Consider the following 23,526-nt stretch of genomic DNA (forward strand, 5'->3'; position numbering starts at 1 on the left):
AGTCCCAGCTACTCGGAGAGGCTGAGGCAGGAGAATGGCGTGAACCCAGGAGGCGGAGCTTGCAGTGAGCCGAGATTGTGCCACTGCACTCCAGCCTGGGCGACAGAGCGAGACTCCGTCTAAAAAAAAAAAAAAAAAAAAGAATATAAACAAATGGACAATAAACATATGAACGGTACCTGACATCATCAGCTATCAGGATGGTGATCACTTCAGATCCCTAGCATGGCTAGAATTAACCAAAAAGGGGGAAAATAACAAGTGTTAGGAAGATGTAGGGCACTGTAACCCTCATACACACTGGTGGGATGTAAAATGGTGCAGCCACTTTGGAAAAAGGTAAAGCAGCTTCTCAAAAGTTTAAACACAAAGTTTACTATATTTCCCAGCAGTTCTACTCCATTCCCAGAGAAGTAAAAAGACAGTAACGTGTATGGGCGTTCATAGCAACATGATTCATAACAGTCAAAAAGTGGCAATAATTCAAATGTTCATTAACTGATGAATGGCTAAATAAAATGTGGCATGGTCATATAACAGAATCTTATCAACAAAAAGGAACAAAGTACTGGTACATGCTACACATGAATGAACTTTGAAAACATTGTTAGGCCAGGAGCAGTGGCTCATGCCTGTAATCCCAGCACTTTGGGAGGTGGTCAGGAGTTCGAGACCAGTGTGGCCAGCGTGGCGAAAACCTGTCTCTACTAAAAATACAAAAATTAGCCTGGTGTGGTGGCGCACACCTGTAATCCCAGCTACTTGGGAGGCTGAGACACAAGAGTCGCTTGAGCCTGGGAGAGGGAGGTTGCAGTGAGCTGAGATTGCGCCACTGCTCTCCAGCCTGGGCGACAGAGCAAGACTCAGTCTCAAAAAGAAACACACACACACACACTAAGTGAAAAAAGCAAGTTACAAAAGTCCACATGTTGCATGATTCCATTTATCAGAAATATCCAGAATAGACAAATCCATAGAGATAGAAAGTAAACTAGTGGTTGCAAAAAAAAAAAAAAAAAAAAAATGGGGTAAGGAGAGTTATGGGAAATGGCTGCTAATGGATATGGATGGGGTTTCTTTTTGGAGTGATGAAAATGTTCTAAAACTGAATGTGGTGAATGTTGAACAACTGCAAATATACTTTAAAAAACCAATGAAATTGTGTCCTTTAAATGGGTGAATTGTAGATAGGTGAATTTTATCTCAGTAAAGCTGTTTTTTGTCTTTTTTTTTTTTTTTGGAGACAGAGTCTTCTTATGTTTGTCCAGGCTGGTCTCGAACTCCTGGGCTCAAGCAGTCCTCCTGCCTCAGCCTCCCAAAGTGCTGGGATTACGAGCTTGAGCCACCACGCCCAGCTTGTCTTTTTGAGGTGGAGTCTCACTGTGTTGCCCAAGCTGGAGTGAGTGGTGTGATCACAGCTCACTGCACCCTTGACCTCCTGGGCTCAAGCAGTGTTCCCACTTTGGCCTCTCAAGTAGCTGGGACTACAGGTGTGTGCCACCACGCCTAGCTCATTTTCTTTATTGTTTGTAGAGATGGGGTCTCACTATGTTATCCAGGCTTTAAAATTAATATTTATTTATTTTTATTTATTATTTTATTTTATTTTATTTATTTTTTTTTTGAGACAGAGTTTCGCTCTTGTTGCCCAGGCTGGAGTGCAATGGCATGATCTCAACTCATCGCAGCCTCCGCTTCCTGGGTTCAAGTGATTCTCCTGCCTCAGCCTCCTGAGTAGCTGGAATTACAGGCGTGTGCCACCACACCCAGCCAATTTTGTATTTTTAGTAGAGATGGGGTTTCACCATGTTGGTCAGGCTGGTCTCGAACTCCGGACCTCAGGTGATCTGACCGCCTTGGCCTCCCAAAGTGTTGGGATTACAGGCGTGAGCCACTGCACCTGGCCTAAAATTATTTTTAAACCTTAATAGATTATACGTTTTTTGAACATATATTTGATGATATGGAGAAGTATTTAAAATAAGAATCAGTATAGTCCATTTTAAGTGGCATATAATTCTAATTGTGTATTTTTTGATGTGGCTATATATGTGTCTGAGGAGAAAAAAGCCTAGAATTTAGGGTCACTGAAAATGGTAGGCTTGCCACCATGAATGAAGCTAGTACAGTTAATTTTTATTTGTTTTATCATTGTCTATAGTTTGCAAATAAAATATGTATTACTTCAACTTCACCATATAAAACTTACTGTTTAACACTTTTCCCCTTCATCTTTGTGATAGTTAGGATAGAGCATGTGGTGTGATGTCTCCTAGTGAAATGCATGTAAGACAAAGCCATGACTCTGAAAAAGAGTAAACAATGAAGTTTAATATCTTTTGCAGGTTATTAATGCTGCATTGGCTTTAGCAGCAAAACCACAGAGTAAACTGGCCCAAGAGAACATGGATCTTTTTAAAGAACAATGGGAAAAACAAGTCCGTGTTCTTACAGATGCTGTCGATGACATTACTTCCATTGATGACTTCTTGGCTGTCTCAGGTAATGAGCTGGTTCCCCAGAGAAGTATGTGAAGATGTTCATAATTACTTTTGTCTAAGTTGTATTAATGGGCAAACACTCCTACTTGGCAGGTAAATTATTCTAACAATAATACTGTGCTGGTTTTCATTTTCATGTTAAAAAAGCCATCAGCTACAGGGTTTTCAAGTGACAGCTTCTCAGCTACTGTGAAGTGGCTGGGGTTGGAGATGTTTCCCTTGATAGGGCTAGTCTGAATCCTAGGAGCATGAATTAGAAACCTGGCTGGCAAAGGCTTATCCCTGCTTGTATAGAGTGAGGTCTTTCAATTGGGACCAGTAGAACACCAGGACCATCCATCCCTGTTGCTGCCATTGTGTTTAGAAAAAAAACATTGATCTGTGTCTTGGTGGAGACTGTGGTTATTTGTTGTGAGCCTATGAAACTTAGGAGAAGAAGGGATTCTCAACACCATCACCTTTAGTTTGTTTTTAAAAATAATTTAGTCCCTTCTTGGAAAGCCTCTCTTCTGTCTCTCAGAAATGATCGTAGTCGTAGTTTATCTGCCTACTTTTCCAAAGACTTTCTGTCTGCATGATGCACAGATAGAAAACAGAGAGGAAATATTTAAGTGCCATTTAATTATGAACTTGCAAAAAATAAATCTGGGTAATTCACCTCACAAAAACAGTTGATTTCATTATATAAACATAAACTGGTAATGACTTAGTAAATTGCATTCATATAGAAAATGTCTGTCAAGTGCAATTCAGTGTTTATCACACAGAGATAAATTTCAATCCCATCTTCTTAGAGTTGAGTAACTATAAATGCATTCTCCATTTAACAGGGCCTCTGTTGCCCTTGGCTGCACGGCTTGCTCTCTGAAAATGCCAGACTTCCTGAGGCCAGTGGCTGTGGGCAGAATCAGTGGCTAAGTTTTTGTGGGGCTGAAACTACCTGTCACCCCAGGGAACCACGGGCTAGAACGTGGCAGTAGGGCTTGAAACAGAAGCGGGGCTTAAGCACATGCGCGGCACAGTCCTCCAGCGGTGACCTATATAAGGGTGACTGTGTGTTCTGCATACCAATGCCTCCCTGTCTTCACACTCTCTCCTTAGGATGGGTGGCCTTGGCTTAACTTGAGAAACTGGGGAGCAAGCAATCTGTAAATTGCAAAAAGTAGGGGGTAAACCATGTTGCTGCAGGACTGCCAAATTGCAGGTGTTGGTACTTTAAAACAAAAATCTCATTTGCAAGCACATCTTTGCAGGTGCCAAAAATGCAGCAATGGCTTTTTTGGGAAATCTTGGCCTTCTGTTGTTTTTCCCAATGAAGTACTGAATTATTCTTTTTCATCGGTTTAGAGAAAAACATTCCACCTTCACAGCACACTTTTAAGCAAACAACAAATTCTGAAATCTAAATGCAAAGCCCCCCTCCAGATAAATACTACATTCTTAAAGTTACTTTTTTGAGATTAGGTTGGGTATGTCTCAGGCTTGGTCTCAAGGGATTTTCAGTCCTCCTTATAGCAAAATAAAATGTAACAGTGTCAAATGTCCCTCATGCACCATTCGTCAAATCAGTGAAGAAAAGGGATTCTGCAGCAGCATTTAGTGGATTCTAGGCAATATCTTTAGGGCATATGACATAAAAGAATGGAAAAGAGAAATCAAATTCTTTTAACAGATATACTGTTGTCTGGTGAGTGTGTTCAGTTTTTATGCAAATGTATGACAGTATAAGAGGGACTGATTTGATGGAAAGGAGTTAGTTTCTGTTTAGCAAATAAAATCATGGAACAATTCTTTCAGTCAAAGGTGGTGGTGTTTTCAGAGCATCTGAATTTAGAAGTCTACCTGGTGTGTTTTTCTGATGTTCTGTCACAGCCCTGCTTAGGAGTGTTAGGTAATTAAATCATTAATAGGGCAAGGCCTTTCTTCATAACTCCTCTGATTTATATAATATGCTTTTGGGGGGGGAATAGATAAAGGATGGAGACAAGCAGATGCCTGTGCAGGTTTCTACTGGAATGACCAGTTAATTTTCAGCATTCAGACTCCTTTATTTCATTACGTACATACCTTACTCATGGTAGCTTTAGCACTTTTTTTTTTTTTTTTTTTTTTTTTGAGATGGAGTTTTGCTCTTGTTGTCTAGGCTGGAGTGCAATGGCGGGATCTCAGCTCACTGCAACCTCTCCCTCCTAGTAGTTCAAGCAATTCTCCTGCCTCAGCCCCCCGAGTAGCTGGGATTACAGGTGCTTGCCACCATGCCCGGCTAATTTTTTGTATTTTTAGTAGAGACAAGGTTTCACCTTGTTGGCCAGGCTTGTCTCAGACTCCTGACCTCAGGTGATCCACCCACCTCAGCCTCCCAAAGGGCTGGGATTACAGGCATGAGCCACCGTGCCCGGCCTAGCTGTCACACTTCTTATTTCGGGGGACTAGAGATATTTCCCCATCGCACCTGACACACAGCCTAGGCAGGTGTCATCTGCAGCAGTCACAGGCAGTATTTAGATGGGAAGCCACATCTTGGCCCTGACCTGACCCTGCCCCATTTGCCAATGTCCCCTGGCCCTAAAGCATAGTGGTGCTTCGGTGGACCCATAGTGAGATGGGCTTCTTTTTGAGTAGGGGGATGCCTGGCAAGTGCCCAGCACAGGATCTGGCTTTTGAGGTAGGTGCGCTTCATAGCTTTTACTAAATGAACAGCAGGGATGCACCCTGACTTCTTGGAGTGGTTGTTTTCTACTGTCTCCTGGGGCTTGAGGCCCTTTGGTACAGTGTGAGAGGTTTTATGTAGTATTTGCATTTGTGATTTTCCACCATCAAATTCTCTTACATTCCATGGGGCCTGGATATCGGCTATAGCGCTGTCCAGTCACTGAGAACCTGTCCAAGAGGAAATCGTTTATGGAGTAGGGCTTCAGCTCCTTTGTTCTGGATATTCTGCCCCATTGGCTCCAGAAATTCCCTCATACTTAGAACAAGTCATGTCCTGATTTGTGGCTCAAAAAGTAATGGTCATCTTGTGTATAACCTGGTGCAGCCACCAAGACCCTGATGCCAGCATTTTATGAGGCTATAGGGCAGGGGGAACTTTGATCATTGTCAAATATGTGACAGTTGCACTTGCATAGAAAGAGAGGAATATGCATGATAACCTCCAGGGAGGAGGCGGTAGGGTCTCCTCACCCCCAAGCTGTTGTATTCCAAATGCTGCCTTGTAAATATTGGAGATGGTTTAAGATGCTAGCATTCAGCAGACCAAGAATATATTTATATTGGCCAATCCCTTAAGGAGAGTGGTTTGAAATTCATCAAAGTGATAAAGACTCTTTGAATTTCACTTGGATTGTATTTGATAAACGTTTTCCATGGAAATGTTATTGATTTCCATTCTCTCACTGTGCTTACATGTTGCAGTTTTGGCTCCCTTTTTTTGAAGATGCAAGTGGTTGCTTAGAGAAGCTCTAATTGGGTTTATTAAATTTTTTACTAAATGCTCTTAGAAACAATATATATGCATTAAATGCTTTGGAGCAACACTTGGAGTGGTAATTTGTACTCTCCTTCATTAAGTGTCAGTGTGTCCAAAGAATTTGGTCTGATTGGGAGGTCATTAAATACCTAATTATTATTGTACCTAAATGTAGGTTTTGTGTTTAATAGCAGAAATGCTAAACTATAGACAGAGTTTCTCTCTTTGGAGGAAGTGGTGAAGTTAGATTAGTGGTGATTTTTTTTTTTTTTTTTTTTGAGATGGAGTCTTGCTCTGTCACCAGGCTGAAATGCAGTGGCGTGATCTCGGCTCACTGCAGTCTCCACCTCCCGGGTTCAAGCAATTCTCCTGCCTGAGCCCCCTTAGTAGCTGAGATTACAGGTGCCTGTCACCACACCCACCTAATTTCTGTATTTTTAGTAGAGACGGGGTTTCACCATGTTGGCCAGGATGGTCCCGATCTCCTGACCTCGTGATCTGCCCACCTCAGCCTCCCAAAGTGCTGGGATTACAGGCGTGAGCCACCATGTAATCAAAAATCACCCGGCCGGTGATTTTTTTTTTTTTTTTTTAAGCCTACTATATAGACAGTTTACATGGCAAGCCCTCAGAATAGTTCATGTCACAGGGTAAATCCTCTACATAAAGTATGAAACATTGTTTTCATTTTCTTTATGTGCAGCAGCCCTGCATACGCTGCATGCCATAAAGATACCCAGGGTAGAGGGTACAAAGAAGAAGCTCTATTACTACACGTTGTAGACTGAAGTTCTGACATCTTTTATGGAGAATGCCAGTTGGCATGGTTCCTGGAGGGCAATTAGGTACCATACTTCTACTTTAAACATATATGCTTTTTAACTCAGCGATCTCATTGCTAGACATTTTCTCTAGGGGAATGTCACAAATGTTTGCCAAAATACCTGTATAAGGATGTTTTCTTCAACCAGAATGTCTAAGGAAAGATTGAATAAGTGAATTATAGCCCCTCCATCTATTCAGTAGGGTACTATGCAGCCATTAAAATGGATGAGGTAGATCTGTAGGGCCAGACCTAGAAAGGTTTTCAAGTGAAAAAGATACAATAGTGTCCATAATATAATTCCTTTTATATTCTTTTACATATAGTTGTCTATATTTTGTGTGGACTGTTATATGTATGTGTATGAATTTTTTTCTATTAGAAGCACACCTATAAATAATGTATTGAACAGTTAGTTGTTCATGGGTACAGATTGGTGTGTCTACTCATAGTGGACCTATGCTGTTTCCTTAGCTAAAATGATGTGTGGTTTCAGTTAGTGTGGGCAGAGCCTGTCCCCCTCCGTTGAACAGTGGACTTGCACCTCCCCGCATCAGGTTCAGTTGTGGAGAGCAGCCTGGGTGCTCTGTCCTGGGTGTGTGGTAGCCTCAGTGAGGCTGGGGCTTTCCTAGAGACAAGTGTTTCATGAGGGTAGAGAATATTACTTTGGTCAGCTTCCTGAAGTGGGGAATGTTACTCTAAAAAATGGCATACTCTTTCCTGGTTTAGGTTCTTCTAGAAGGCAGCCAGGATGAATTCAAGAAAGTCTAAATGGATTAAAAAAAAAACGAACATAGAGGTATCTAGACAAAAGTTAAAAAATCCTTGGTGGAAGTTTGGGTCACTTTGTTTAATGAACGGAAAGGAATGCCATACTTCATTGATTCTGAAACAGGGATGAGTCTTAAAATCAGTGATATGAGAAAACATTGGTTCTTAGTTTTGCTATCAACATGCTTTCTTTCTATTTTATTCCTTTCCTTTCCTTAGCAATGCAAGTTTCATCTTAATGGTATTGTGTTAGATCCAGTAAAGCAGCAGTTTTTAACCCAAGACCTTGTATGGTAGTCCTGCTCAGTACTTTGTTTAGTTTGAATTATTAGAGTTTATATATTTTAAAAATGCTTGTGATGGGCTCCAAATCCATTTATTCTTGTAATTGGTTTAAATATCCCTCTTAAAATGTGTTTATGTTAGAAGTTTAATATGTTTACTCTTTCATTAGTTCAGTGGTATAAACCCTGGCAAGTCTCATAATTTGTAATTAATAGAGACCAAAATATGGTCTTAACTATATTGCAGTAATCTAGTTTTCCCTTCTCTAATAAGAATTCTTACTGTTTCCTGGCCTTCCCTGGAAAGGTGTTTTTTGTTTGTTTTGGTTTTTGTTTTTGAGACGGAGTCTCACTCTGTTGCCCAGGCTGGAATGCAGTGGCGCGATCTCGGCTCACTGCAACCTCCGCCTCCTGGGTTCAAGCCATCCTCCTGCCTCAGCCTCTAGATCTGCGTCATCCACTTTAATGGCTGCATAGTTCCCATAATTCATTTATCCACTCTTCTCTTGGACATTTTGGTTGCTTCCACGTTGTTACTACAGATGAGTTCAAGCAAATCGTTTGTGGTGGGGTTCCTAAAAATTTATAGTGTCAGGCTTTTTGCTTTGAGGAAAAATAGTTTTGGTGTGTTGCCCAAATTCAGCTGTATGACTGTTAGGAGCCACCCATCAGTTTCATAGGAGTCAGGGGTTTTCACCTCTAGGGACCTTTCAAATATCACAATAAGCCCATCTGTGTACCATGAAGAGGATTATTAAATAGTTCATCTCACACCTCAGGGTCCTCTAGAGGAGGCTTCAACCTGTTTTCCAGCACCTTCTCCCATCCCAGGGCTGTACTGGCTTCTTGGTAGATTATCTGAATATCATCAGCATCTCCTGGAAGGAGAGGGAGAGGGGACAGTGGACTTCTGTTCTAATTTAGCCTTTCTTTTATTTGGGACATAGGGTCAGTGAAGCTAGAGGAAGAGAAGTTATTGATGCTTCTATGATAATTTTCTGCCAGGCTTACAGAACAACTGTGTCTCAAAGATGGGCATGTCTCCTGTTTTTTACGTGTGTGTTTTTTGTTTTTGTTTTTTTTTAAACCTGGAATGAAGATTGTTATTCTTGGGAGTGATAACAGGTTTAGTTTCTGCCTCTGTCACTAGTCACTGGTCTCTCCATTAAAGTATATGTAAAACTTTCAGCACTGTGGCTGGCACCAAGCAAACAATAAAAGATAGATGCCAGCTTACAGTTGCCACCTTCTCATAGAAAGCCTCTTCCCTCATTCAGCTTTTTGCTTGTTCTCCAGAGAATCACATTTTGGAAGATGTGAACAAATGTGTCATTGCTCTCCAAGAGAAGGATGTGGATGGCCTGGACCGCACAGCTGGTGCAATTCGAGGCCGGGCAGCCCGGGTCATTCACGTAGTCACCTCAGAGATGGACAACTATGAGCCAGGAGTCTACACAGAGAAGGTTCTGGAAGCCACTAAGCTGCTCTCCAACACAGGTACGGGAACTCTCGCTTTCCAGTGCTCGCACACACCGCAGCCTGAGTGAGGCAGGCCACCCCATTAGCCCAGTCCTGTGCTGAGGAAGGAGTTGGGAACTCAAATTTGGTCTCATGGCACATCGGGCTCCTGAGAAGTTGGTCATAGCCAAATTCAGGCCTCACAAGCATATTTTCTTCATGTGTATCTCATGAGTAATCACGGGACTAATTCTAAACACACTATTTAAGATGAATTTCTGAGTTAAATCTCCTATTAGTGAGTAAAGACTAAATTAAGGTAGGTCCCATTCTTAAGCAAGGCTTCAAGTTAGTCTCACTTCAAATTCTCAACCATCCAGTCTCTCTGTTGCAGAGAAAAAGATGATTTGAGTCGTAAAATACTGCATTTAATTTATTTCAACCGTAAATACCCTTCACATAGGTAGAAGCAGAGGCTCTTCATCATAAGCCTCACCTCTTTCTGTCTAGCTGAGTGATTCAGGGAGGGCCAGGAGAATGATGCTGCCTGCTGACCGAGATATCTGCTGTGCCTCTTTCTCCACAGTCATGCCACGTTTTACTGAGCAAGTAGAAGCAGCCGTGGAAGCCCTCAGCTCGGACCCTGCCCAGCCCATGGATGAGAATGAGTTTATCGATGCCTCCCGCCTGGTATATGATGGCATCCGGGACATCAGGAAAGCAGTGCTGATGATAAGGGTGAGTAACTGCATTTCAGACATCTTAACAGCTTCTTTCTTATCATTTGCTAAACTTGAGCAATGCGTCATTCTAGAACTCGGCAGATGCGGTGGCAGTATATTAAAACCATGAATCTAAAAGCTGTTAGAATGAGATATATTTAATTACGTTGTCTAAAATGACTGTTAGTTGCAAGTTAGAGCCCAAACTTGGGCCAAGAAGGGGAGCTAGCCTGAGCTGACGATTTAATTTAGGATAAACAGTCTCTACAACATGAGGCTTCAGTTTGAGTTAGGTAGGAAATTATAGAAAATAATGGTTCTCAAGCTAGTATCAGAGAAGGAAGTATTTTCGTAATGCGGATTCAAGTTATTGTTCACATGAAGTGCCCCTCTCTTCGGAGGGGCTGCAGGCAGACGGGATGATGGAACCCCCAGGGTGTTGGGGGGAGGAGCGGCCCCAGGTGATGCTCCTAGGCTCTTGGCCAAGTGCTGAGTCCCTTTCCCCATAGCCAGAGTGCCTGGAGGGCCTCTGTAGCAAGGGCAGAGGAGAAAGGGGCCTCTATGGCATCTGTGGTTGAGCTCCCGGCATACCGTCCTGCTGTCTGATGACTATTCCTGTCTTCATTCAAGAATCATCCTTCCAGCCCCTGGGCCTCTCAGTTTCTTGATGTCTTGTCCTCCTCCACCCCAACCTCATGGCCATAGCTGTACCTCAGCTTTTGTCACTGCGTGCTATTGTCTTTGTCATCCCCAGCAGCCTAGTTCTATTGTTCAGGTTGCGCCCTCGAGTTCTGCAACTCCCAGTGAGCCTTTGAGTCCACTGTGGGGTCTTCAGTCAGTTGGTCCTCCCCATGTGTCACTCACTCAGCCCCTTGTGTTCCTGGGTTCAGTCCTCTGTTAGCTTTAAGTCCATAGTTGAATATACTCAGTCCTCTGCCCTGCTGTTTCCTTAACACCTGCCTTGGCAAGGTGCTGTCCTGGCAAGATCCTGCTCTCTTGAGCACAGTGCAGATGGCCACAGCCACGCTGATGGAGCCGCAGAAGCCGCGGGCCATTTGTGGGCCCTTGCTGCCCTGCAACAGGCATCCGCCCACCCACCCACACCTGTGCCCCTGTCCTGTTTGTGCCACTTGCCAATTTCGTTGAGGATACTGAGGCAGGTAGCGCATCCACCCCTCTGCATGGATGCCTTCCTCCTAGCACCATGGGCATCGCTGTCGGTGCTTCTGGCCGAGGCCATCCCTTGCACGTCTTTGTACTGGGGTCCCAGCTTCTTCACTCCCTGCCTCCTGTACCTTTCCCCAAGCCTATGATGATTTCTCCCATTTTTAAGGGGAAAAAAAAAAGTCTCTTGACCCACACCCCTTCTCAGTCTCCTTGGCTGGTTTCTCCCCATCTCCTCAGCCTGTGAAACATGGGTGTGGCCTGCTGGGAAGTCCTTGACCTCTTCAGAGTCCTGTCTAGAGGCCGACTCTCCTAAGTTCCACACTTGTCTGCGCACCTTGCCTCCTCCCTCTCGCTTGCTCCACCCAGGCAGCACATGTTAGTTGATAGTGACTCTGTCTTCCTTTGCTCAGGCCCAGACCTCGGATCTTTTATTTCCCTTTTGTCCCATACCTCACATCTGCTTTATCTGTGAATTCTTTTGGCTCTCCCTTCACAGTAGAGAACCTGAACATGTTCTCACCCTCGTCCAAGCCACCAGCACCTCTCACCCAGGCTCATGCAGGTGCCACTCAGCTGGTTCCCTGTTCCCATCCTGGGTGCCTACAGTCTCATGAGCCACAGGGCAGCCAGAGTGATTTCTCTAAGCTTCAGTCAGATCATGTTATCCTCTGTGCCAGCCTCTCCACAGGCCGCCACGTCACTCATTCTTTTTTTTTTTTTTTTTGAGACGGAGTCTCGCTCTGTCGCCCAGGCTGGAGTACACGTCACTCATTCTTTATGCTGGCCTATAAGGCCTTCTAGGACTGGAACCTGTCACTTCTCCAACCTCATTTCCTGCTGATCTCCCCTTGTACTCATGGGGTTCCAGGCAAGCCGGTGACATGGGGGCAGTGAGCTAAGCCCCCCTTCTGTGGCCTCCTTGCTATTCACGCAGTTCCCTGGGCCAACGCCCCTTCCCCACGGCCTCTATGCTGCCACCCGCCCCCCTTTCCCCTCCTCGAGAGCACCTTCTCGTGAGACTTTTCCAAACACCCATATGGAATGAAAATCTCCCTTTACTCATCACTGCTTTCTTTATAGCACTGGTCACTTTTGATGTGTCATATAATTCATTTGCTTACTTTGTTGTCATTTCTTCCATTAGAATATGCGAGAGGAATTTTTGTCTGTTTGTCACTTTGTATCTCTAGAGCCCAGAACAGTGCTTGGCAGAGAGATAATGAATGAATGAATGAATGAATGAATGAATGAATGAATGAATGAGAGAGAGTACTCGGTTTTCTTGGCAAGAACGGTTCTTGGGTCCGCGATGGGGTGCTGGGGAGGCAGAGATGATGTTAGGAGGTGGTCCTTTGAAAAGCCCCTTAACTGACTGATTGCATGCCAGTTCCGAAGGCATGTGTGACTGCGGTGTTAAAACTGTCAGTGCTGGCATTGTGTTTTGTGCCACCAAGTCCATTGGCCTCCAGGACCTCACGCCGACATGCTGTCTGGTCCCCTGCGTGAGCATCCACTGTTCTCACCTCATCAAGGGACAGGCCCAGCCTTTGCGCAGCACGCTCTTGGTGGCTCCAGAATGTTTCTTGCATATCTTCTCGTTTGAACCTCACAGCAAGTCCTTGGGCTGGGCTTGGACTATGTCCGGGTACAGATGAGGGACTCGCCTCACTGCCCTCCTGTCACAGGCCAGCCAGCTGGGCTGAGCGCCAACCCCAGCTGTTCCGCCTGCTGCCCCTTACTGATAACTGCCAGAGGACAACATCATGTTTCAAGTCAGTGAGAGGCTGGTAGTGGGTACAAAATAAGAATTTTATTTCATAATTAAAGCAAAGAGCTAGGACCAGTAATCAGTCCCTTGGTATTTACTCAGCCCTTACCTGCCATATTCTCTCCTCTTTTCTTTTCATGAAAGTCAAAAGAATACTTTAAAATACATCGCCTATTTTCACTCCTCCAAGCAGCCTTGGTACCCTAACAGAAGGCCCAGTTATTTAATTTCCTTTTTGTCATAAAGTAGGAAAGTTATACAAATCCGCTTAATACTATACAAAACACCTCTATTTTTAAGTCAGTACCTTTTCTACCCAGGACAGTTCTCATCTTTGTCTTAAAATGCTGGTGTTGGGGAAGTAAATTAGGAAGTAAAAACCTTATGGCACCGGGCACGGTGGCTCATGCCTGTAATCTCAGCACTTTGAGAGGCCAGGGCAGGTGGATCACCTGAGGTCAGGAGTTCAAGACCAGCCTGACCAACATGGTGAAACCCCGTCTCTACTAAAAATACAGAAATTAGCCGGGTGTGGTGGTGTGTTGCCTCTAATCCCAGCCACTCGGGAGGCTTAGGCAGGTGAATCTCTTGAACCCGGGAGGCGGAGGTTGCGTTGATTCCAAGATCACGCCACTGCACTCCAGCCTGGGTGACAGAGCGAGACTCTGTCTCAAAGGAAAAAAAAAAAACAACCTTATGTCTTACAAAGAAATAGTGAATTGACTCAGTGATAGCAATTGAGCCCCACACACAGTGAAACCAGCCCAGGCCTGCTGTGGGCCAGGCAGCCCAGCGTGTGTGCACCAGTGAAGCAGAGGCTCGAGACAAATGCTGGTGATTTTGACTTTATATGCCAAGTATGGCTACTGTTCAGAACACTGCACATTAAAATCCAGAATTCTGGGCCTCCGTGCACCTAGCCAAGAGGCTCAGGGTGGCTGGGGGCTGGTGGCCCAGAGATGTGTCTGACCTGTGATCTCTGTCTTGGTGGCAGACCCCTGAGGAGTTGGATGACTCTGACTTTGAGACAGAAGATTTCGATGTCAGAAGCAGGACGAGCGTCCAGACAGAAGACGATCAGCTGATAGCTGGCCAGAGTGCCCGGGTAAGGAAGCGCTCTGTGGGGCAGTTCAACTTATGCTGCCGACTTTCCCTGTCCCCTTTCTTGTTTCCAGGAAAACGCCCTCAGTATTCAGAACACCATTTCTCTCTGTCTCTCTCGCAGTAGACTGAAGTTAAACTAAGTTGTGGCACCTGCTAGTCACTTGTAGCCTCCTCAGCTAGAGGCAGACCAGGTCCTGGGCCTCCTCTGCAGTGCCCTGGGGCTTTAGTTTATGCTAGAGCCCTGGGTTAGGAAAGGGCTAAGATTTAGTCAGTGCAGTGTTTGTTGAAAGGATCGTGAAGTTTGAAAAAGATTGCTGCCTTTGCCCATCTCAATGATACTATGGATATGAACTATTTAATTATTCATGGGTTTAAAAAAATAACAGTGGTACATTCAAGAAAGCCAGTCAGAGCCATTGCATTCATTTGAGTCATTAAATCTTCAATCAATAGCATTTATGTTTTGGGGAGGATGCCAAGAAATATTTCTAAGGAGTCTTTGATTTCACTCCTTGGAAATCTGTCGTGAACAGCGAGCACATCCCTGCCTTATGTCCTGCTCAGTCATGAGCACTTTGGGAAGCTGAGAGGGAGGAGCTCCCCAGCCGTAGGTCTGTGGGCTGGAGGTGGGCAGCAGGCCTCCAGGTGTTGCTCAAGTATGGCCTGAGTGCCAGCAGGTATCCCTCAGCCCTCTTACTTCAGGTGTACATTCTAAAGCCACTTTCAGTTCACCTTGAATAGTTGGAAATGTCCATCAGGGCCCACCAGGGAAAGGGCTCCACACTTTCATCAACCCCTTCTCTCATTTCTTGTCTTATATTAAAGCATTAAGCAGGTTCTGTCCCTGCACAGGTGTGATACAAAGCTTCCACATTAGCCTTCCACCCCTCGCTGTTTCCTTCCACACTAAAACTTGTGCTCAAAAGTGGGTCGGAAATTCAGGCTGCCGTAAGTTTCTGCAAAAAATGAGAGAAATAGCCCTTCAGGCAAAATGAAACCTATTAGAGCATTATCCTACCTATGCCACAGATTGCCTGTTGGAAATATTCTTGGCTAATGCACTCTGAGAACTTCGTATTCTTTTTATGTAAGAACTCTTTGTGCTTCGGATCACAGGCGATCATGGCTCAGCTTCCCCAGGAGCAAAAAGCAAAGATTGCAGAACAGGTGGCCAGCTTCCAGGAAGAAAAGAGCAAGCTGGATGCTGAAGTGTCCAAATGGGACGACAGTGGCAATGACATCATTGTGCTGGCCAAGCAGATGTGCATGATTATGATGGAGATGACTGACTTTACCCGGTGAGCAGCACCCCGGCCCCACCAGGCTGCACAGGGGCCACTTTCTTCCCCGCAGGTCACCTGCGCAGCGGCTCAGACAGCCCAGGCCATGGGGCTTTGTGGACATCTTCTTTTTCTACTCCAGCTATGAGGGGCTTCACATAAAATGATCCTTGTTCTCTCTTCTCAGAGGTAAAGGACCACTCAAAAATACATCAGATGTCATCAGTGCTGCCAAGAAGATTGCTGAGGCGGGATCCAGGATGGACAAGCTTGGCCGTACCATCGCAGACCACGTAAGTGACAGACTTGCCAGGTGGGTCTCCAAGCTCCTCCTGGGGCTCAGGCAGCCCAGCCTGGTCCATTCAGGGTAAGTTTCATGGGCCACAGCACTTTTGCCACCCATCTCTAAAAATGGTTCTTATTAATCCCAGCATAGATTTGTAAGGATTCTGTAGAGCAGATGTGTATGTCCTGGAATCTTCCATCGTTTGGTAGCCAAAATTAACCTCTGCTGTTGTATATTATGTCTCAGTTCCCTCTCTCCCCCTCTGGGCAGGGGCCGAGAGCAGCCAGAAGCCACGTGGCCAGTGCTGTGGAAGGCTGGTGTGCCTAGACGGGGCCAGGTTTCTTCATCCTCAGCACTGTGGCTCTCAGTCACCCCATCTTCATCCCCCTATTCCCTCACACTGATAGGTACAAAAATACGGTTCCTACCACCTGGAAATTGTACAATACATTTCATTTGGTGTTTTAAGCCTGATCAAGAGAAGCTCTTTCTCAGTTACAGTTTTTCTCTGTAGTTAACAAACCTCCCCACCATTTTCCCTGAAATATCCAAACTCTCAGCCTCATCTAGGCCACAGGATGTGTGAGACATCCCTCCTTACACAAGCCAAAGATTGTAAAGGCATCCTTGACTCCCACACAATCGGTAATAGGGCCTGTTGCTTCCAGTGGCCAAATGTATCTTGACACAAACCAGTCTTGTCCTTTCTGCAGATCTCCATAGCCACTTGGACTACTGTGGCCACTCCCGATTTCCTATTCTTTCCTCTCCCCACTTCCTTCTGCATCCAGCTGCCAATACTGTCATCTGAAAATGCAAATCACACGGCTCTGCCCTGCTTCCATGACTACTTAGAATACAAGCTCATCTCCAGTATGGTCTGCGGGGCCTCAGTTCATACCACTCTCTGTGGTGTACTTTGCTCCAGCCTCACTGGAAGAAAATGTTTGTTTGCCATAAACAAACACTTGAGAGGTGCTCTGTGTTTCTTCCTTTGGGTAAAGCCTTCTAGGCCAGTCCTAATCTGGGAGCCTCTAAAACCCTGAGATGTGGAGCAAGACAGGAACTGGGCAGGGGCCACCCTTTTCTCTCTGACCATCCCCAACTGCTTCTTTTCTTGCTTTACTTTACTCACTTGTCTTCCACCTCAGCCTGCAGTGAGTGGCTTTTGTCATCAGGCATTAATAACGCAAAGTGCCTCGGAGCAGAAGAGTTAACTATTTGTTTACTTAGCTAAAAACATCTGGACTTTTCTCCATAGCCAGGCTCCTGCTTGCTGAGCCAGCTTGTTCTCACCTCGAGGGGCATGGGCCTCCACCCTGCTGTGTGGGGTGAGGGGATCCTTGGCCAGGGTGGTTTCCCCGCCATCATAGGAGGGAAGTCAGCGGGAGGCTCAGAAGGCCTTGGCTGTACAACCAGTGCCATGCGGCGCAGTCAGGGTCCCATGAACGACTTCCATCAGCTCACCCGCCTCCATCCCCAAGCAGAGTGTAGGCAAGGGCTGTGACTGCCTCAGGTAATTGGGTGATTTTGCTCCAGCAAGAGGAGAGGAAGCATGTGGGTGCCACACTGAACCTTTCAGAAACAGCTGTGGGGTCGGGGGTGCTTGGGCCAGGCCAGGATACTGGGTGTTAAGCCTGCTCTCTCTTCAGTGCCCCGACTCAGCTTGCAAGCAGGACCTGCTGGCCTACCTGCAACGCATCGCCCTCTACTGCCACCAGCTCAACATCTGCAGCAAGGTCAAGGCTGAGGTGCAGAATCTCGGCGGGGAGCTCGTTGTCTCTGGGGTAAGCATTAGCTGAAAAAAGAAGAGGGCCAGTGGGAACGTGCTGACCCTTGTCAGAAATGAAAGTCACCTCCTATCTGCATACACACCTGCCCTGGGAAAGTGTGCTATGCAGAAACCCCAAGTCCTGTCCCAGTCTCTGGAGACCAAGGTCTGTCCATCGTCTGTTCCCTGTAGAACTGTGACACCTGGGGGGCATTGCAAGGGCTGAAAGGCTGGCCTCCTCCCCTTTGCTGGCCACTCACTGGGAAAGAATTTTTAAAAATCTTTCTTGGGACCGGGCATGGTGGCAGGTGCCTGTAAGTCCCAGCTACTTGGGAGGCTGATACACAAGAATTACTTGAGCCTGGGAGATGGAGGTTGCAGTGAGCCGAGATGGCACCACTGCACTCCAGTCTGGGCAACAGAACAAGACTCTGTCTCAAAACAAAACAAAACTTCCTTTTCTTCCCCCAGAGAGGAATTAAGAGTAGACATAGGGTGTTTTCTCAAAAGCCCTTCACTCCTCAGAGTGCTTGGGTAGTGTCTCTTTCTTTTTACCACATCACAGTTCTGAGGCCTTTCTCACCTAGCGCAGGGGAAGGAAGAGGTTTGCTGAGTGGATTGGGGTCCACCGAGCCTCCATGGCTTCTCTTAATCCCACTGAATTTCCTTTAAAAGAAACACTTCTTATATTGAACATATTGAGACCATTTGCTCATCTGCTTCGCCATAAACGTCCCTGTCTTGATTCCTGCTTCTCCTCCCCCACGTGCTTACAGCTCTGGGATCACTTACAGTGACTTCTAGTTGGTTTGAGTGAACAAACACTTGCTGAGGGGTGGGGGCGAGCAAGGCGAGGTTGCCTCATGTCTTCTCCAAAGGGTCTGAGGGCAGGCACTTCTAGGCTATTTAGATAAGAGCAGCCATTGAGGGTGTTCTTCAGGAACAGGCTGCTGCCCAGTCCTCTGTGACCTGCCCAGGCCCTGGTCTTGCAGAGGAGTAGGGGGGCTCCCCTTCAAGCACGGCCCACCTGTGTCCACGAGGCTGGAGGTGACCTGTGCTGCTTACCACCCCTGTCTGCCTCGTAGGTGGACAGCGCCATGTCCCTGATCCAGGCAGCCAAGAACTTGATGAATGCTGTGGTGCAGACAGTGAAGGCATCCTACGTCGCCTCTACCAAATACCAAAAGTCACAGGGTATGGCTTCCCTCAATCTTCCTGCTGTGTCATGGAAGATGAAGGCACCAGAGAAAAAGCCCTTGGTGAAGAGAGAGAAACAGGATGAGACACAGACCAAGATTAAACGGGCATCTCAGAAGAAGCACGTGAACCCGGTGCAGGCCCTCAGCGAGTTCAAAGCTATGGACAGCATCTAAGTCTGCCCAGGCCAGCCGCCCCCACCCCTTGGGGCTCCTGAAGATCAGTCACTGTTCGTCACTCAAATGAATTTGCTAAATACAACACTGATACTAGATCCCACAGGGAAATGGGCAGACTGTGAACTAGTCCAGGTGGTGAATTTTCCAAGAACATAGTTTAAGTTGATTAAAAATGCTTTTAGAATGCAGAAGCCTACTTCTAGCTGTATTTTTTTATATGCTTAAATAAAAGTAAAAATTCATAACCAAAGAGAATCCCACATTAGCTTGTTAGTAATGCTCTGACCAAGCCAAGATGCCTATTCTCTTAGTGATGGTGGCGTTAGGGTTTGAGAGAAGGGAATTTGGCTCAACTTCAGTTGAGAGGGTGCAGTCCAGACAGCTTGACTGCTTTTAAACGACCAAAGATGACCTGTGGTAAGCAACCTGGGCATCTTAGGAAGCACTCCTTGGAGAAGGAATGTTCCCAGAAAGGTCTTCGGAGGGACAAACTCAGTAAAACGTAATGTATCATGAAGAAAACTGATGATTGATTACTCTCTTTATGACATGAAATGAGAATTTTAATGCATGGTTACAATTACTAATGTACGCTGCTGCAGGACATTAATAAAGTTGCTTTTTTAGGCTACAGTGTCTTGATGCCATAATCAGAACACACTTTTTTTCCTTTCTTCCAGTTTCAAATGCAAATTCATCATTGGGCTCACTTCTAATAATTGCAGTGTTTCCCACCTTGGGCTTGCAGCAGAAAAACCTGACAAAATAGTGTTTGCTAAGGCAGTAATTTAGACTTTACCTTATTTGTGATTACTATAGTGATTGATTGATTGATTGATTACTATAACTACAAGGCATAATTTACTATCTTATTTAAATTTTATGAATTTGAATGTTGTTTGTTTACACTAACTTTTCCCAATAAAGTCCACTATGAAACCACGACATCCAAGAAGCCAAAGTCGTCTTCTCTGCCTTCAAGTCAGCCATAGATTTGCCCACAGCATACGTGGTGCTCTGGGCCCTCCCAGTGTCCCTCTCTTCCAGGATGGGGATGCCCGGGAGGGAAACTGACTGTGGCTCTAGGCTGCACGGCTCGTGCCAGCCCATCAGGGAGGGCCATGCCCCGTGTCCTATTGAGTGCCCCACCCCGCACCCCCACCTTGGAAATTCACATGTCCATTCCTTGAGGTTCATGTCACAACCTCGGAGGCATCCCTGTCTTCGTTATAGATGATGTCCTCTTGCGTCCTTCCTGTCAGCATATCCCTTCTGCATCCTTCCCATCAGCACACACCAAGCTATGATGATAGTGGCCTTCAAGATGAAAACCCTCCTTTAACCCCATGATCCTTCCCAGCTGGCGTCCCCACCCTAAGCAAGATTCCCTAAAGAGACGTTTGTTGTCATTTTCTCCCCTTCCTCACTTCCAGTCAGCTGTCACCTTGCTCCTGCCACCTCCCCTCGTCAAGGTGACTGCCTTCCACTCCCAGCCACACTGGCAATGGTCTTGAGACCTCACCATGCAAGCGGCCTGGGGGCGTGGCGGGGAGGAGGAGGACAAGGACTCCTGAACGCTGCTCACTTGCCTTCCAGGACACCCCGCTCAGGTGCTGCCTGCCTTACTGGGGGCTCCTTCTCCTTTCCTGGGGCTGAGAGATTGTGTCTGCCCACCGTCCTGAGCTCAGCCAGAATCTCGCATGTAAAGACATTGTCCAAATGCCGACTTCTCCCCAGAGCCTGGCTTTTATAACCGACTGCCGCCTCACGCTCCATTCGGATGTCTAACGAATCTCTCAGACTTGACCTGTCCAAACTGTGTTTGCCACCCCTACTTGCCACCACCCACCCCCACACCCTCCATACCGTTTTCCCCACATCACTGCCACACCCCCCTTCCTCTTGCCAAATGCCTAAAAATCAAAATTCTGAGGTGGTTCTATAGCGCGATGGGCTTCTAGTGACAAGAAGTCAAAATTCTGATCTTTAAGTTGTATGCACAATTTACCTGTTACCGCCTGGCCTAAGCCATCCTGCTGTTACTGCTGTGTAGCAAGTTGCAGCTAAAGCGACCTCACATGGCTCGTGAAGGTCAAGAATCTGGGAGCAGCTCAGCTGGATGGCTCTGACTTGGGGTCTCATGAAGTGGCCAAGATGCCAGCTAAGGCTGCCGTCTCTGAAGGCTTCACCTGGCAAGGATGTGCTTCCAGACTCACTTGTGTGGCTATTGACAGAAGGCCTCAGTTCCATGCCACATGGCCCGTTCCACAGAGCAGCTCACAGCTTGGTAGTAGCTGGCTTCACCAGAGCGGTATCTGCGAGCAGCGGCCAGATGGAAGCCATGGTGTTCCCTTAAAACCTGACACGGAGAGTGATTCCCCATCATGTCTGTATTCTGTGGGTCACACAGACCAAGGCTGGTCCACTGTGGAAGGAAAGGATGAGGTTGCCAGTGCCCGGCGGTGGGCGGCCACAGCCAGCCTCCCTGCCAGTGTCCCCCATAGCCAAGTTGTCCCTGTAAGACAGGTGAGCTCAGGTCATTCCGAGCTCAGACCTTCCAGCAGCTTCCATGTCCCTCAGTAAAAGCCAGAGTCCTAAAGGCCTCTTGCCTGCTCTGGCCTCTTCTCCCACCATTCTCTGCCATCCTACATCTGTCCCTGGTGTCCCTGAAGTTCTTGAACATGCCGAGCACATCCTGCCTCGGCCTTCGCGCCTATGCTTCCTGGCCTGGAATGCACTTACCCCTGGGACACCCTGTGCTGGCTTTAGCGTTTCCTTCCTGTCTCATCAAGTCACCTTATCAAAAGGACTCCGACAGGCTAAGTGTGGTGGCTCATGCCTGTAGTCCCAGCACTTGGGAAGGCCAAGGTGGGATGATCGCTTGAGCCCAGGAGTTCAGGACCCGCCTGGGCAACATGGCAAAACCTTGTCTCTCTTAAAAAAAAAAAAAAAAAAAAAAAATGTCCATTTATGTATCTCTTAAAGTCTTCCCTTGTGCCACAACGGGAAAGCAGCCCACACCATCCCTTGCTCCCTGGGCTCCTCCATCCTCTGCCAAGGCTCACAGCACTGCAGGCACCAGCCCTCACTGGACTGACCTTTGGGGAGTAGCCAGTGTTGGCTGTGCTCATCCTCGTCAGAGGCAAACGGCTTGGCATGTGCTCGATAGATAGTAGTTGAACAATGCGGACCATTATTGATTTAAACCAACCCATCAGAAAGTGTTAAGAGGGCAAAAAGCTGGCAAATGAGAAGCCACCAGGGGCCTGGAGAGCCGAGGCTGAGGCTCAGAGGCCCTGCCCTGAAGTCCTGACCCCTCCTCTCACCTCACAGACCACGACAGAGCTGGGCCAAGCAGGAGGGGACCTGCCTGTGCATGCGGGGCCTTTGGGGCCTTCCTGCAGCCTCCTGTATGCTCGCTCTTGCCCCTGTGCCATCTGCAAAGGGGACTGCCTCCCCTCTGCATCCTGAGATTTCTCATCCAGGACGGGCCCCTGCTCTCAGCAGCCTTGTTGATGCCTCATCAGAGGAGGGTTGGGGGAGCAGAGCCAAGGACCAAAGCCGAGTCCCAGATCCCTCCACCCCACTGTGCCTCCCCAGCCTGTCACCCTGCGTTGGTGACCCCTCAAACCTGCTCCCTACTCGTGCACTCAGCACACAGCCCCTGCTCTCCTGTGGCTAGCAGCACCCATGCCTCTCCCAGGATGGCTCTGTCCTGGTCCCTGCCTGCTCAGTGCCCTGCAGGGGTTCCCGTGGCTCCTGTGCAACATCTTCAAAGGCCACAGTTCACTCTGCAGCCTTCATCCTCACAGCTTCCAGCCCCAACCTCTTCCACCCTCCTCCCAGGACAAGGCCACCTCCCCATGCAAGCAAGAGAGGAGCTGCCACGTGCTGGGCACCTCAGAGCCTGTGTCCAGCCTTTACCCTCGTCACCCCATTTCATCTGTGCAGCCCGAGGTGTCAGTGCCATTGTTGCATCTCTGGCTGCACAGCTGAAGAAGTGACTAGGGAAGGTGAAGTCACACAGCGGCAAGTGGCTGGCCCCGCCACCCGGCTTCGAGATGCACTTCCTCCAGGGCCCCCAGCTTTGGGCCATCCCTCCTGGGCCCTCTGAGTAATGGTGATGCCAGTGGCCACTCCCTCCCTCTCACACCTTCTCTAGATTCCCACGGTTCCCTGCCCATCACCAATGCGTGTCCGTCGTCTCCTTTACCAGCTCCTTCTCATGGCCCCTGACATTGAGGTGCTCCAGGGCTCCCATTTAGAGCCTCCTCTCCATATTCAGTGACACCCAGCAGGGGCTTGCTGGTCAATGTTGAGCCACCAGCTCTCCAGGGCCAGGCCAGGGAGGATGCGAACAGATGCACGTCTGTGCATTTAGAAAACACTGGACCGCTATGAAGGAATTGCAGCACACCATTCACAAAAGGATACGTACAGGACTCTAACTGGGAATCCCAGCCAGCCAACTGATTCCCACAGAAGGCTTTCATTGATTTTTGCCAGACTCTTGCATCCATGGCCAACCTATGGTTGTAACTGACAAACGAGACTAGTTCCAACAGGAATGCTGCTTGATATTTGTGTTTACCTTAAGGAATAAATGAAAGCGAAACAACAAAAACCTATGTTGGACTTTTACTTTGTCAGTGAGTGACTTCTTTGCTGAGTCAGATAATAGTTGTTAACTACTTTGACAATTTCTTCCATTTTTTTGTGCTACTGACGACGTAAATGCTATAGATA

The 23,526-nt window shown here is 47.0% G+C and overlaps 1 protein-coding gene across 4 annotated transcripts in view; it reads left to right on the plus strand.

Moving 5' to 3' along the window:
- Positions 1-19,727, plus strand: part of CTNNA1 (catenin alpha 1) — a 185,612-nt gene extending 165,885 nt beyond the window's left edge. For all 4 annotated transcript variants that reach the window (XM_032158017.2, XM_032158019.2, XM_032158021.2 and 1 more), the window contains 8 exons: positions 2,346-2,502; positions 9,145-9,345; positions 9,893-10,044; positions 13,958-14,068; positions 15,184-15,365; positions 15,535-15,640; positions 17,286-17,420; positions 18,490-19,727. In XM_032158017.2, coding sequence (XP_032013908.1) covers positions 2,346-2,502; positions 9,145-9,345; positions 9,893-10,044; positions 13,958-14,068; positions 15,184-15,365; positions 15,535-15,640; positions 17,286-17,420; positions 18,490-18,777 — 1,332 coding nt within the window. In that variant the 3' untranslated portion in view covers positions 18,778-19,727. The remainder of the gene's footprint in view (positions 1-2,345; positions 2,503-9,144; positions 9,346-9,892; positions 10,045-13,957; positions 14,069-15,183; positions 15,366-15,534; positions 15,641-17,285; positions 17,421-18,489) is intronic.
- Positions 19,728-23,526: the final 3,799 nt, after the last annotated feature.

This window comes from Hylobates moloch, unplaced genomic scaffold, assembly GCF_009828535.3.
Source record: "Hylobates moloch isolate HMO894 unplaced genomic scaffold, HMol_V3 SCAFFOLD_6, whole genome shotgun sequence".
In the NCBI taxonomy this organism is placed as follows: Eukaryota; Metazoa; Chordata; class Mammalia; order Primates; family Hylobatidae; genus Hylobates; species Hylobates moloch.